This window comes from Buceros rhinoceros, unplaced genomic scaffold (genome assembly GCF_000710305.1).
Source record: "Buceros rhinoceros silvestris isolate BGI_N320 unplaced genomic scaffold, ASM71030v1 scaffold13920, whole genome shotgun sequence".
In the NCBI taxonomy this organism is placed as follows: domain Eukaryota; kingdom Metazoa; phylum Chordata; class Aves; order Bucerotiformes; family Bucerotidae; genus Buceros; species Buceros rhinoceros.
In genome coordinates, this window is record NW_010389108.1 from 1 (window position 1) to 13,016 (window position 13,016).

The 13,016-nt window shown below is 51.7% G+C and overlaps 2 protein-coding genes across 2 annotated transcripts; one reads left to right on the forward strand and one right to left on the reverse strand.

The window, feature by feature from the left end:
* Positions 1-89: 89 nt before the first annotated feature.
* LRWD1 (leucine-rich repeats and WD repeat domain containing 1) lies at positions 90-11,445 on the forward strand (the record flags this gene model as incomplete). The annotated part of the gene is made up of 14 exons (XM_010132945.1): positions 90-324; positions 1,246-1,365; positions 1,796-1,948; positions 2,656-2,796; positions 3,441-3,782; positions 4,407-4,533; positions 4,777-4,886; positions 5,331-5,538; positions 6,909-6,981; positions 7,078-7,218; positions 7,887-7,984; positions 8,577-8,738; positions 10,121-10,245; positions 11,305-11,445. Coding segments are annotated over 14 exons (2,176 nt in total), but the record flags the coding sequence as incomplete, so codon positions are not given.
* Positions 11,446-12,010: 565 nt separating this feature from the next.
* Positions 12,011-12,854, reverse strand: POLR2J (polymerase (RNA) II (DNA directed) polypeptide J, 13.3kDa; the record flags this gene model as incomplete). The annotated part of the gene is made up of 2 exons (XM_010132957.1): positions 12,011-12,046; positions 12,680-12,854. Coding segments are annotated over 2 exons (211 nt in total), but the record flags the coding sequence as incomplete, so codon positions are not given.
* Positions 12,855-13,016: the final 162 nt, after the last annotated feature.

Genomic DNA, 13,016 nt, shown 5'->3' on the forward strand with positions numbered 1-13,016 from the left:
CAAGGAAGCTTCAGCTCAAACCAGAACAGGAAGTCAGCACTTGTTTTTTCAAGTAGCTGCATGTAGTTCATGTTCTCTTTTGCTTTCAGCCTGTCCAAGCTGCAGTTGAAGACTGGAGACTTAGACCCGCGTTTGTTTTCCCGACTGAGGCACCTGCAGAAACTTGATCTCTCTGATAATTTACTGGACAAATTTCCCAACAGTCTCACCCTGCCCGATCTGCGCGTCCTAAACTGCAACAACAACAAGCTGGAAGATGTAACTGCTCTGAAACAGTTCCCTCTGCTGGAGGAGTTAACCTACGAGAACAACGTGTACCTGACAGTGAGTTACTCCCATTCTTACAGGCCAAGGCATTAAGCAGAGGGAGGAAACAAGCAGCAGTTATGCCTCCTTTGTGGATATTGTTCTTGGGCAGTGAGCGTTAGGGCGACTGAGAGAGCAGCCAGGCTTTGTGCGTGCCTTCACCAGCCTGCGCCGCTGTTTACCAGCCTGCAGAAGTCACTTGCCCAAAATGACTTGGATACTAAAATCTGGGTATCCTGAACTGCTGACTCTCCAGGCCAGAGTCCTGTCTTAGGGGGTTATCAGGCAGGGTATCTCGTGCTTGTGTAAAATACAGTAATGACTGTGTAGAAAAGTCCTTCTCTGTTAGTTTTAGTGCCTCCTGTGCTCTGGGAGAGCAAACTTGGTCCTCTGATGAGGGGTTAAACTTGGTGATTAGTTCTGACTTGTCCCAAGAGGCCCTGCTGACTGTATGCTTTAAGCATCCAAAACTGTAATTTTAATTGCGCTTTAAACTGGAGTCAGCCACCATTGCTGTGCACACTGGCAGAAGTGTATGTGTGGCTGTGTGGTAAACTGGATTGGGGAACTGGGCTGGCCTAAAACCCGTCTGATCCAAGAGAGCCCTCCAGTTCATTTGCTGGAGGCAGGACTCGCTCAGGGTGGAAGGCTGTGGACCCTGCATGGCCCTTGGGCTGGAGCATGTGAGCCTGGCTTACCTGCCACCACCTTGTGTTGGCTGGTAGCAGTGCAAGGCTCCTGTCTGCTCTGCAAGGTCCCAGCTCATAGCAGGTTAAGTTACATCTAAAAGGTGAGATTTGAGTTGGAAATGCTGAGATGTTAAGGAGTGGCTTTCCCTGTCTAAATGTATTCTCATCCTTGGCTGCATTTTAATAAGGGACTACAGCCAAAGCAAGTACCACGGAGATGATGTCTATAACCGGTGTCTCCTCTTTGTAGCTCAATGATGACTATAAAGTAATGTTTCTTCTGCAAAACCTCCGGCTGCTCAACGGCAAAGATATAACCAAACTGGCCAATCACGTGAGGCGCGTCAATAGCCGTAAGCTCACCAGCAAGGTAAGACGTGGGGCACATCCTTAAGCTTGATACCCCTGAGCAGTCACTAAACACGGTTTACTCAGTGCAGTGACAGAGCTGCAAACAAACACCAGAGGAACTGGGTTTCTTGTTGGCTGGAGTCACAGTTTGAATGCTGATAAAATAAATGGAAGCAGTGCCATTGAGTAGCTGGCAGAGCCTCAGGGGTGGCAACTTCTTAAATGCTTTCAAAAGCCGTCTTGTGTTTTTCTGCTCTGGTTTTCTGTAGTGTTAGAATCAAAGAATCACAGACTGGTTTGGGTGGAAGGGACCTTTCAAGATCATCCAGCCCAACCCCCTGCAGGGAGCAGGGACATCTGAAACCAGAGCAGGGTGCTCAGAGCCCCAAGGTCCAACCTGACCTTCTCCAGAAGTTATTCTGTTGAATAAGTTCAGTCTTTCTGCCTAGGTTACTGCTCACTGGGAAAAATTCTTCCGTGACCAACTTCCTGAGAAATATACAGCTGAGCAAGTGAAGTCCATCAAGAAGAAGTTCCTGCAGTCGGTACAAACCAACGTAGTCTATGGGCCCAGCTCACTCAGCGAATTCACCCGCTGGCGGGTAGGTTACGTCTCACTTACCCTTCTGTGCTTCTGGGCCAGGCTCTGCAGGCTGACTCCGGGCAGATGAAAACGCTCTGTGGAGCTGGGTTCAGGGTATCCAGGCTCTTGCAGGCAGGTGGTGTCACTGCCTCTGGTTTTCTTCACTGCTGTGTTAAGCAATTCCGGAAGCAGTAGGACTAAATGTGCACCAAGTTGCAATGACTGTTATTAAACATTGTGTTTTAATTCATAAGCAATAATGGTAGTTGTACTAATTAACAAGACTGCAGTATCCTTAGTGCTTAATTATTTGCAAATAACTCTAAGGGCAACCCTTAGTCTTGATGGAAACGTTATGAAAGGAGAAAAGATAATGACAGAGCTGTAGTAACTACTCCCAGTGGGGAAAGACACAGTGTCATTTGTAAGATACGTTTGAATTGTGCGTACGTGCCATTGGGGCTCCCGTCCCTCCTTTGTCGTGTTTCATGGCTGTGCTGTTGTGTTCGCAAACATGTGCCCTGGATGCCCATGACAGAGGGCAGTTCTGGGGTCATGCAGTGTTGGCTGAGGACTCCTCCGTCGCTTGTGAAATACACGTAGAACAGTGGAATTGGAGAGTAAAAGCTGAAGCAAAGCAGCTCTTGTCATTCCACATCAGAGTCTGACTGCTGTGGCTTTTCGTTGTCTTTTTTTTTTTTACATATCCATGTATTTGCTTCTAAGGTGAAAATGATTGCAGAAGAGTTCCTGGCATATTCCCTGGGTCTGGAGTTAAACACAGATCCTGAACCTGAGGAAAAGACAGAAGAGAATGAGGAGGAAAGTGCAGAAAGTCCCAGTGAAGCTGCAGAGGATGTGGGTCAGGTGAGTGATCTTTCCAGTTACATTAACAATGTCCTTTTTGTTCCTTACGAGTTCAGTAACACTTGTCAGTTCAGATTTGCGACCCTCTGGTACCCGCAGGGGTGCTCTCAGGCTCCAGCCTGTACTCAGCAGCTGAGGCTTGTTCTTCACGGCCAGATTGAAGCTTTCCCAGCAGTGCAAAGGCTGATTTGCTCTCCAGGAGGAGAGAGCTTCCATTCTCATGGGAGACCCGGAAGATTTCATGAGTATAGTCCCACTGAGTCCTCCTCTCCTTTGAGGAAGGGGTATTTTCAGCGAGAGAAGTGGGCTGGTGCATGGACAGGCTGTGATGGTTGGTACTTGCCTTCTCTGAAATGGCTGCAGACTGAACCCCGTTGGTCTGTGGGCCAGATGTTTTTCCACATCGTATGTAAATCACAAGGAACTGGGACAAGAGAAGAGGGATGAACATGAGGCTGGCTCTGTGGTTTTCATAAGCTTCTGCCTCCAGGAGCTCTGCAGCTCTGGGCCGGCTCATTCTTGGAATGCAGGCTGTAACCGTGGGAGGCCTCTTGCCTTTGAATAATTAATGTCTCTGACTTAAAAATCATTGGTACATCTCGGGGAAGCTAGAAACCTGCAGAAACTGGTAACTTGCCTTATAGGTCACGGTAACGTCCAGCAAGAGGAAAAGAAATCATTCAAAATCGGGCTCTGGAAACAAGAGGTCCAAGTCGCAGGCAAACACTGAGGAGCAGGCTGTAGTTAATCCCAGAAAGTCCAGTCGCATACAGGGTGACCCAGCTCCTGATAAACCAAGAACATCGAACCAGCCAGCCAAAGAGGCAACCCCTGAGCCGGAAGCTGAAGGGGCGCAGAAGAATGGAGAGCAGTTTCCCAAGGGGCAAAGCAACAGAAGGTCCAGCCAGCTGACGGGGGAGCAGAAAAGCCAGGAGCAGGACAATGGAGTCGTTAGCTTGACCCCAGTGAAGAACTCCAAGGGCAAGGTATGTTCATCAGCCCCCTTGGGACTGGCCTTCGGCCTCTTGGTTTAGTGGGAGGAGCTGCCTGCATTCAGATTTCGTCGGAGCTCTGCGCAGCATGGAGCTCATAATTGGCCAGATATATTGTGAGTTACGGTTTTTGTTCTTTTTTTTTTTGTTTGTTGTTTTAAATCTCTCAGAGGCGTCAGGGAAGGCCTCCCCTGGAGACAGTGAATCCCCTGCAGGGGATGGATGGATGGACCAGCGCTCTGAAAGCCTGTTCTTAGAAATGGGACTGGCATGACTTGTTCAGGTCAAACTGGTGGCTGCATGGGGAAAGGTGTTTCCCCCTCAGCTCAGCTCAGCCCCGTGGGGATCTACAGGGTTTTTCACATTTCTCTGCAGCAAGAAATGGGGGTCACTGCTGGGGTCTGCTGGACACCTCTTTTCTAAACAGCTGCCTGCTGGTTTAGGAGTCTTGAGCATTGGTGGCACCTCAGTCTCTCCTGTTCTCTGTAGCACAGAAGGGCTGAAAAATACTTCAGTTTAAGTCAGATTGCTGTGTTCAGTGGAGGGTCCTGTCGAGGCAGTCACAGGCAAACGGCTGTCAGGGGAATGAATTTTCTAAATGTGGATGGTTTATTGTAGGAGGATGTCAGTGCAGAGCCATTGCATTTTCTTCAGTGTCACAGTAAAGGCAACAGCCGCGAGGATTTTAAAACGCAGCTCTGGTCCTGTGTCTTCGAGCCATTGCTAGACTGTGGAGCCAGGAAAGGTGAGCTCTTACAGAGGTCTGCAGGATTCCCAGAACCACCCGGCTCTGGAATCCCAGCGGACTCCATGTGCTAGACCCCTGCTCCTCCAAGCTGTAGTCTCCGCTGTCAGGAAGAGACTTGCTTACGTACTTGTTTGACTTTGAAAACAGGAGGTTGGGAGAGCACCAGGCAGTGCTAAGCTGCAGACTTCGCGCATTATCACTGAACCTGGGAACTTCTCACCCGTTCTTTTCGTCTTTCAGATCCCATTGTGAGCTCCTCCAGAACCGTGGCGACATGCGGAGGGGAATCCGTCTGCCTCATTGATTGTGAGACGGGGACGGTGCTGAAAAAGTATAAGGTGGCTACAGAGGTAGGTTGCACGTGGGAAGAGTAAGCGTTAAATAGGAACCCCGTAATCTGCTGGAATTACCTATGGGTATATAATAAAGGATACTACAGAGGGTTCTGAAAGGGTAGCATGGTCAGGTCTTAAAAGGATGATGAGAGATAATAAACATTTCTCACTTATCCTTCTAGCCTGGTTTGGTGTCATTTTTGGTTTAAAAGATTTGTCTGCCTCTCTTCACCTTGCACAGACACACTGTGTGCACCCAGGCTGCCACCACTGCTTGAGAGCACAGAGGAACAACGTCCTGTTTGGATAGCTAGTGTTCTTCTGAGGGTGGTTTTGAGAGTCCATGCTCAAAGTCGTGTCCTTTCACCTGAATAGCTCTCGTGATCGTTGTCTTGCCTCTGAGCTAACAGCCATCTAGCCACGGGGTCTCTTTGACGGTGTTTTTGGTCTCTGTCGCAGGAGTTTTTCAGTGTTGCATGGACCACCCTCACAATGGTCATCAGCAACAGTCAGAAAAAATCTCATAATATCTTGGCGGCTGCTGGGAGGAGAGGGATTGTCAAACTGATCCACGTGGCAGCTGACTTCTGTTATGGAGAGATAAAGGCTCATAAAAAGCCCATTGCTACGGTCTGCTTCAGCCCGACTCGAGAAACTCACCTCTTCAGTAAGTCAGAATCTCTTTAGCTTAACGTAGAAAAGGTCAGGCTGCCTTAACAAGGGGAATTGTCACCGGCCCAAGCAGGTGTGAGTAAGGACTGCGTGGACAGGCGTTACGACGTGCTGTCAGTGAGGCAGCCGTCTACAGAAGGTACACGTTGTTTCAGCCAGAGCCTGGCTCTTTAGCTGAGGTGCAGCAGCTCCTGTTCCTCTCTCGGCAGCTCCCAGGGTGGCTGTCACCCTCGTGTTAGCCATAAACAAGTCCAGTTGTGGGTCCGTTACACAGGGATGAGTGAGAAGAATGATACCAGAGCAGCCTGCTGGGGCCAGACAGAGCGGGCAGCTGGCGGGGCTGTCCTCGAGCCCGGCAGCAGGGGCAATGCAGCAGAGAATGGGCTGCGGGCTTCCTTTTTTCCCAGCGAGCAGAACTATGCGCTTAAATGCTTTTGAATAAATGAAAACTTAAGTTCTGTGCCTCATCAGGTCCTGATGTAGAAGATGGCCCACAGAGGCCGAGGCTTTTGGACATCACAAATTGCAGCAGGCCTGCAAAGTAGGGGGTTACAGAGCCCTGCAGACCGCACCTGCACCCACAGCACATTGTTCCTCTTGCCTGCAATTACCCACATCCTGGAGTGGTTAGAGTGCTACGTGAACCATGGAAAGTGGAATTTTTTTAAAACACAATGGGTATTTTTCCAGAAGACACTCAAGAGCGCAAAAGGAGAAGTGGGAGGGGTAAGGAGGTGGATAGTGCATCCTTATAGTGGCATGGACATCCATGTGATGGCTCGTTCTATGGCATAGAAAAACATACAGTAACAAAGTGAGAGCCTGTGCATGCCTGTCTGGGGACTGACCTGTCCACCCTGAGTTTGAGGGGTGCCATCTGACGAGGATCTCAGTAAGCTGTCAGGATGGTTTCTGCTCTCTGTCTAGAGCTTGGTGACAAAGACACGAGTGTCTTTCACGCTGACTTACCCCGTGGGAGCTGCTGGGGATGTGAAGGCAGAAAGCCGTGGATATGTACTATGAAGTGGTTGGAGCTCGTATTTTAGATTCCGTTAGAACCCATGACCAGAAACATGAGCTTCAAGGGGCACTAATGAATGACCTCGTGAAGCCACAACTTAGTAACGGACCCCAGGAAACAAACTGTTTTATCTGCTCCTCTTAGAGCACAGGATAAGAATGCAAATTACTGCCTGCGCGGTGCTGAGCGAGGAGCCTCGCTGACTGCTGCTGTGCTTTAACGAGCTCTCTGATGCCACAGGCTTAGGGTGTCACAGCCTGTGACGTGGGTAGAATTGCCAGCTAGCACGAGAAGAGTGAGATGAGCAGCAGTGTCACTACCTGCTTCTCTTCTGTGTCCCACAGCCGCATCCTATGACAAGCGAATTGCACTCTGGGATATTGGGATTCCAGACTGCGACTACAATTTCAAAGCAAGGTAAAGGTTCGAAAACGGGATGCCAGAGTCCAGGAGCCTGTAACTACCACGCCGCAGCACCACTTAACTGCTTGTCCTCTCTTTGTTTTGTTTTAGCCAGCTGCTGGTGCTGGAAGCGGTCTCCATCCCCTTACGCATCGCCCTGGTGCCCCCCTGCCCAGAGCAGTACCTGCTGGCTGGCTGTGAAAGCGGCTGCTTCGCCTGGAACATAAAACTGGATAAGGACCAAAAAAACAGGTGAGCTGGGGGCAGTTTTCCATAACAAGAGGAGACAGTCCTAGCAAAGGCTTCATTTCTAACCAAGGAGGTCTGAGCAAGAAAAGCAGCACATCCTGCCACTCTTAGAGCATACTCCCCTTCCCATAGCAGCAAGAAAAAATGCTGGCCTAACGCTAAAGAGGCGGTCAGGGACTGCAGCCCTGAGCTGGCCGGGGTGCTCCAGCCTACCAGCATTGCTGGCTGCTCGGAAGGAAGACTGAGACCAGTGTAAAGCAGCACCCTGAGACTTAAGGGCGTTTCACCCTGAAGTAGCATAAGGGAGCGTAAATTCTTGATGCCGCTTCCAGTCTCACACCAGTTCTACCCAGCTGCTGGGACGTGAGGTTACCCAGGAAATGGGCACGCTGAGGAGCACAGCAAAAAAAGCAAGCAGCAAGTGGAGTCAGGCCCTGCTGACAGATCCTGATAGTGGTGCTACACCACCAGGTGACGTCAAAACAGCAGATCCTTAAGCAGAGAGGATCCTGCTGTACTTACAAACCCAGGTGGCCAAAAGCTTAAGATCAAGTGGGAATTTATCTGGGAGACACACAAGAGACTCAGTAACACACGGATTTCCTGCTGGGTTCTGTTCCCCTGCTGCCCGGTCAGGAGGGGACTCATGTCACCTTTCCTCCCCACTGCAGGCGTTTCGAAGCCATATTCCAGTTTCCTGATGAGGATGGAAGCATGACGACGTCTCACAGGGTTGACGGTTTGGCTTTTCTGAATGATGATGTTGTTGGTGAGTATCAACACAACAGCCCCATCCAGAAACACGGTCGGGCTCCTCAGTGTGTTGCAGGCCGAAGCCAGCGTCATAAGCAGAGGGACCGCATGGGTGGGACTGCTGCTTGACATTTTTGGGGGCTACCCAGAATGGAGTTGTCTCCCAGAGTCACTTTTCTTTCTCTAAAATGTGGGCTGCAGGTGCAAACCCATCTCAGCAGGACCGGAGCACCGGGGCCCATTCCTGAGGGCATGCTTGGCCGAGCAGTGCCGGAGTGGGGGGCAGGAGAGCTCCTTCCTGCCCGGGGGCTGGTGGCAGGGGCATTGGGGGTTCCCGCATCTGGGAGAGTGCTTAAAGCACCAATTGGGTCTTTCTGAATAACGCAGGCTTGCCCTGCGGTTCAGGAACACAAGCATGGGACTCAAAACCCCTCTGCAGCATCCTGAAATCAGGTAAAGGAGGTGGGGGCAGTTGCTGCTGGAATCAGGTCCCTGGGATCAGGTACCTTAAAAGCCACTTTCTTGCTGCACCATCTTCACCTCCACCTGCACCAGCCTTTGTCCTGAGGCACTTCACTGATGCCGCCTCTCCCATCTGCCTTGCCCAGTTTCCAAGAGCTCTAAACCGGGGTGCATATACTTGTGGAGCTGGAGTCGGTCTTTTGACACGAAGGCGAAAGGCTGCCAGCGAACGGTGTCTGCGGTTATCCTTGCCGAGCTGGAGTGGTCCATGACAGACCTGTCCTACCTGACACTCAGCACATGCCCAGGTAGGCAGCACCTTCCCCAGGGTGGGCAGTGCTGTGGTGGGCACAGCCAACCGGGTCAGGCTTGTGCCTCCCCTTTCATTCGTTGGAGGAGCCCGTAGTTCCAGGCAGGGCTGGATTTCAGTCCCTGTCAGAGAACCGGAGAAGGGTGTCGGCTGGAAGAGACCTTTGAGCTACTCGAGTCCCCACTGCCCCCTGTCCCTCAGCAGCACCTCCACACAGCTGGGAAACCCTCCAGGGATGGGGACTCCACCACTGCCCTGGGCAGCCTGGGACAGGCCAGGACAACCCCAATGGGCAAGAAATTGTTTCCCAGGGCCAACCTCAACCTCCCCTGATGCAGCTGGAGGCTGGTGCCTCTTGTCCTGTTGCTCGTTCCTGGGGAAAAGAGACCAACACCCCCTCACTTCACCCTCCTGTCAGGGGGTTGTCAGAACCTGAAGGTCTCCCTGGAGCCTCCTTTGCTCCAGGCTCAACCCCCCCCAGGTCCCTCAGCTGCTCCTCAGCGCATTGTGCTCCAGACCCTGCCCCAGCTCCGTTGTCCTTCTCTGGACACGCTCCAGCCCCTCAATGTCCTTCTGGCAGTGAGGAGACAAAGCTGAACCCAGGGTTTGAGGTGTGGCCTGACCAGTGCCCCCAGTACAGGGGAACAATCCCTGCCCTGGTCCTGCTGGCCACACCACTGCTGGTACAAGCCAGAATGCTGTTGGCCTTCTTGGCCACCTGGGCACACTGCTGGCTCCTCTTCAGCTGCTGTCACCAACCCTCCCAGGGCCTTTTCCCCTGCAGGTTCCAGCTGCTCTTCCCCCAGCCTGGAGCATTGGAGGGGGTTGGTGTGACCCTAGGGTAGGACCTGGCTCTTGGCCTTATTGAACCTCAGACCACTGGCCTTGACCCATTGCTCCAGCCTGTCCAGACCCCTCTGTGGAGCCTCCTGACCCTTCCCAGCAACAAGAGCCCTCAAGACTGCAGCTTCAGCTCTGCACGTGCAGCCTGCAGCCACACAGCTCTGACAGCTCGGCCCCGTCGCTTGGCTGGAGCAATGCCATCGTAATCTGATGTAAGGGGTGGGGATGCCCCACACAGAGCAGCTGACTTTTTAAGTACAACAAGGAATAGACAAACCTGATCTGGGCACCACTTTCCAAACCCTAAAGAAGTCAGAAGAGGTCCCAAAACATCATTAGCTTTTCTCTACTACAGTAAATAGCTGACAATTTTTTTCAGCACAAGGTAGATGAAGGTATTTGTGGTGGGAAGAGAATGTTGCTGACATGTGACATCCCCTGCCCTGGACCCTACTGCACTGTCCTGAGCTCCACTTTGGAGCAGAGCAGCCTCAGAGTCCCATGCTCGTTTTCCAGCTGCTTCTTTTGTTCTTACAGCAAAAGAGTATGTGTTCTGTGGGGACGAGAAGGGCGGCGTGTGGTTGTACCACCTCTCCAACTACACCACCGCGTGGAGCTCGGCCAAGGGGAAACGCTCCGACAAGAGGATCCCTCCCACACAGGTAGGTCCTGCTCACCCTTCGGGGCTGAGCTGGGCTTCCCTACAGCCACCCCAAGGCCCCCGAGCAGCTTTACACCACAACACGCCTCGCAGGAGAGGGCCCTCTCTCAAAAGTGGGTGGTTAAACTGGAGAGCCCGACAGCACAAGTGTGTAGACACCATTTCTCTGCGGTGCTGCGAGGAGGGAAGTTGGAGTGGCTGTTCCCTGAGAGAACCGCACCAGGGACAGGCTTGCTGCTTCCGTGTGCTCACGCCACTCTTTTGTTTGCTTGGCATTTCCCCGGCCCCCAGACATGGTCCTGCTGTGGGCAACCACTGCTCCCTGTGTGACAAAAGCACAGGAGAGCACTGGAGCTGTGGTCACTGTGTATCAGTGTGAGACTAAGAGTCCTCACTGTGGCCTGTCAGTGCTGCAAGGGGCTGTCAGAAGGCTGGGGAGGGGCTGTTCAACAGGGGCTGTGGGGACAGGACAAGGGGTGATGGTTAAACTGGGAGAGGGAGATTCACAGCAGAGAGAATTGGTGAGACCCTGGCCCAGGTTGTTCCGAGAGGTGGGAGAAGCCCCATCCCTGGCACCACCCCAGGTCAGGTTGGATCTTGGGGCTCTGAGCACCCTGCTCTGGGTGCAGATGTCCCTGCTCCCTGCAGGGGTTGGACTGGAGGAGCTTGGAAGGTCCCTTCAACCCAAACCAGACTGTCAGTTTATGATCACCAACCCACACCTGGGAAGAACAGCGAGGGGGTCTCCACAAGTAATGTGACCTTGTGTTCATCAGCTTTCTCCAAGCATCCTGCCCAAGCCACCAGTCCATTCCAGCTGCTTTCCCTGTCTCCTTTCTGACCCAGTCCCTCTGTGGGAGCCCCGTGCCTGCAGAGGTGGTACCATAACCTGCAGCACCTCCCCCAGAAGGGGCAAGAACCTTCGAGTCAGTCCCCCAGGCTGGTGGGGAAGAAGACTTCCCAGAACCCCTGCACCACACCAGGCCTCACAGTAATTCACAGCCCCCTCCAGCGCCACCACTGCCCTCCCTGCCCTACCCCAACTCTCTTCTCCTCGCAGATCCTCACGTGGCCGGAGCTGCGGGCGAACGGGGAGCAGCTGACTGAAATCCTCATAAACAACGTGGTGTCGGACCCCACGTTTACTTACCTTGTTGTCCTCACCAGTGTGAACATCACAGCCATCTGGAAGAAGTCCTAGTCCTCGTCCCTGTTTTGTTGCCGTGTTTTGCAATAGTGCAGTATTAGTGACTTGACCCCTGTACCCATCACGTTTTCTAGAGCAGCTGTTACATGCAAGAGAACTAAAAACAAAAAGGTAATTTGTTCCACTCATCGAGTCATTGTAAACAGCCGGTTTCTTTTACTGTACCTTTTCACTCTTTGTGCATTTGTTTTATAGAAATGACACTTAATAAACCAAACCGCCTGTTCAGTGGGCAGTGCCTGGGCTTTGTGACAGGGCAGAGCCGTTTACCCACCGCTCACTCCGGCAGTAACTCACCAACAGCCCACTATAACCAGTTGCCTCCAGGCTCCAGTTAGAAAAGCATAAATCATTTTAATGACCAATCCATCAGCTCCAACAAGACATTCATCCTCCTGGCACAGTCCCTCTGGTATAAAAAACCAACAAACCTCATGTACCACTGCTGCGGTTGAAAATTAGACCTAACGCGGACAATGGTTGCCAGGAGTGGAGGTTTCAGTAGAGCATTCAGCTAACAGACACGTCATTCTGCCTCTGAAGGCCAAACGGGGCCATTTCACTCGATTCCTTCTTGTTTGTCTTTGATGGCGACCTGGAAAACACAACCACACCCGCACAGGCTAAGACAGGAGCTGGCAGGGAGCTGGAGGAGCTTCACTTAAACATTCGTAACCATCTTCGGTGAAACCACCAGGGGAAATCTCTACATCAGCCCCAAAAAAATACTTAAAATCAAAATGTATTGACAAAATCAGTTACCTTTCCCCAGCACAGCAGAGACCTGAACAGTTCAGTGCCCTGTTCACAGTCCCTCAGTTTTGTCTGAATAACCTTTTGGGCAGATTAAATCTCAAAAATCAGAGGCTGAACAAATACAACCACACAGTGGAGCAGAGGCAATGAGAAGCAGTCAAAAAAAATACTGTCCTTGTTTGGGCAGGAGCAGTGGGAAAATATAAAAAACACTTGGAAGAGTAGAAAATTGTTTTCTACACTAACAGGACTGTGAGATAAGCAGTAGCAGCCACTCAGGGAATCGCAGCTGAGCCCCCAAATAACCCGTAAGAGCCGCCAGGCTCTACCACACCCCGACAGGAGCCGAATCCTGTGATGCTGCGTGGCCTCAACGTCTTTACTGACCTAAAAACGCAGCTCTAAGACACACCAACCCCTCCCTGTAAGAATCTCAAATACTTTAAAGGAAATAAAAAAGGAAGAACCTTACCCTGAACCTCTCCTCCAGGAGGGAGAGCTCGCTGATCAGGTCCGTGATGGCGTTGGTGAAAGCTTCCTGGGGGCTGTAGTCAGGAGTGGTTTGGACGCGGATGATAATTTTGTGTTCCAGCGGGTGCGGGACCTTGTACCCTGCGAATAACACCTGGGGGTCTTTCAGCAGCTGCCTGGAAGGGAAAATCGGCAGTGAGCAACCAGGCAGCACAAATACAGAGGTGGTTTATAGTAAAAACATTAATTTAAAAGCCACGTTTCCGATGGTGGTTTCAAACAGCACGTTACGAACACGTTGTGGAGGCTGTTCCCTCACGTCTAAGGGCAGAACCGCA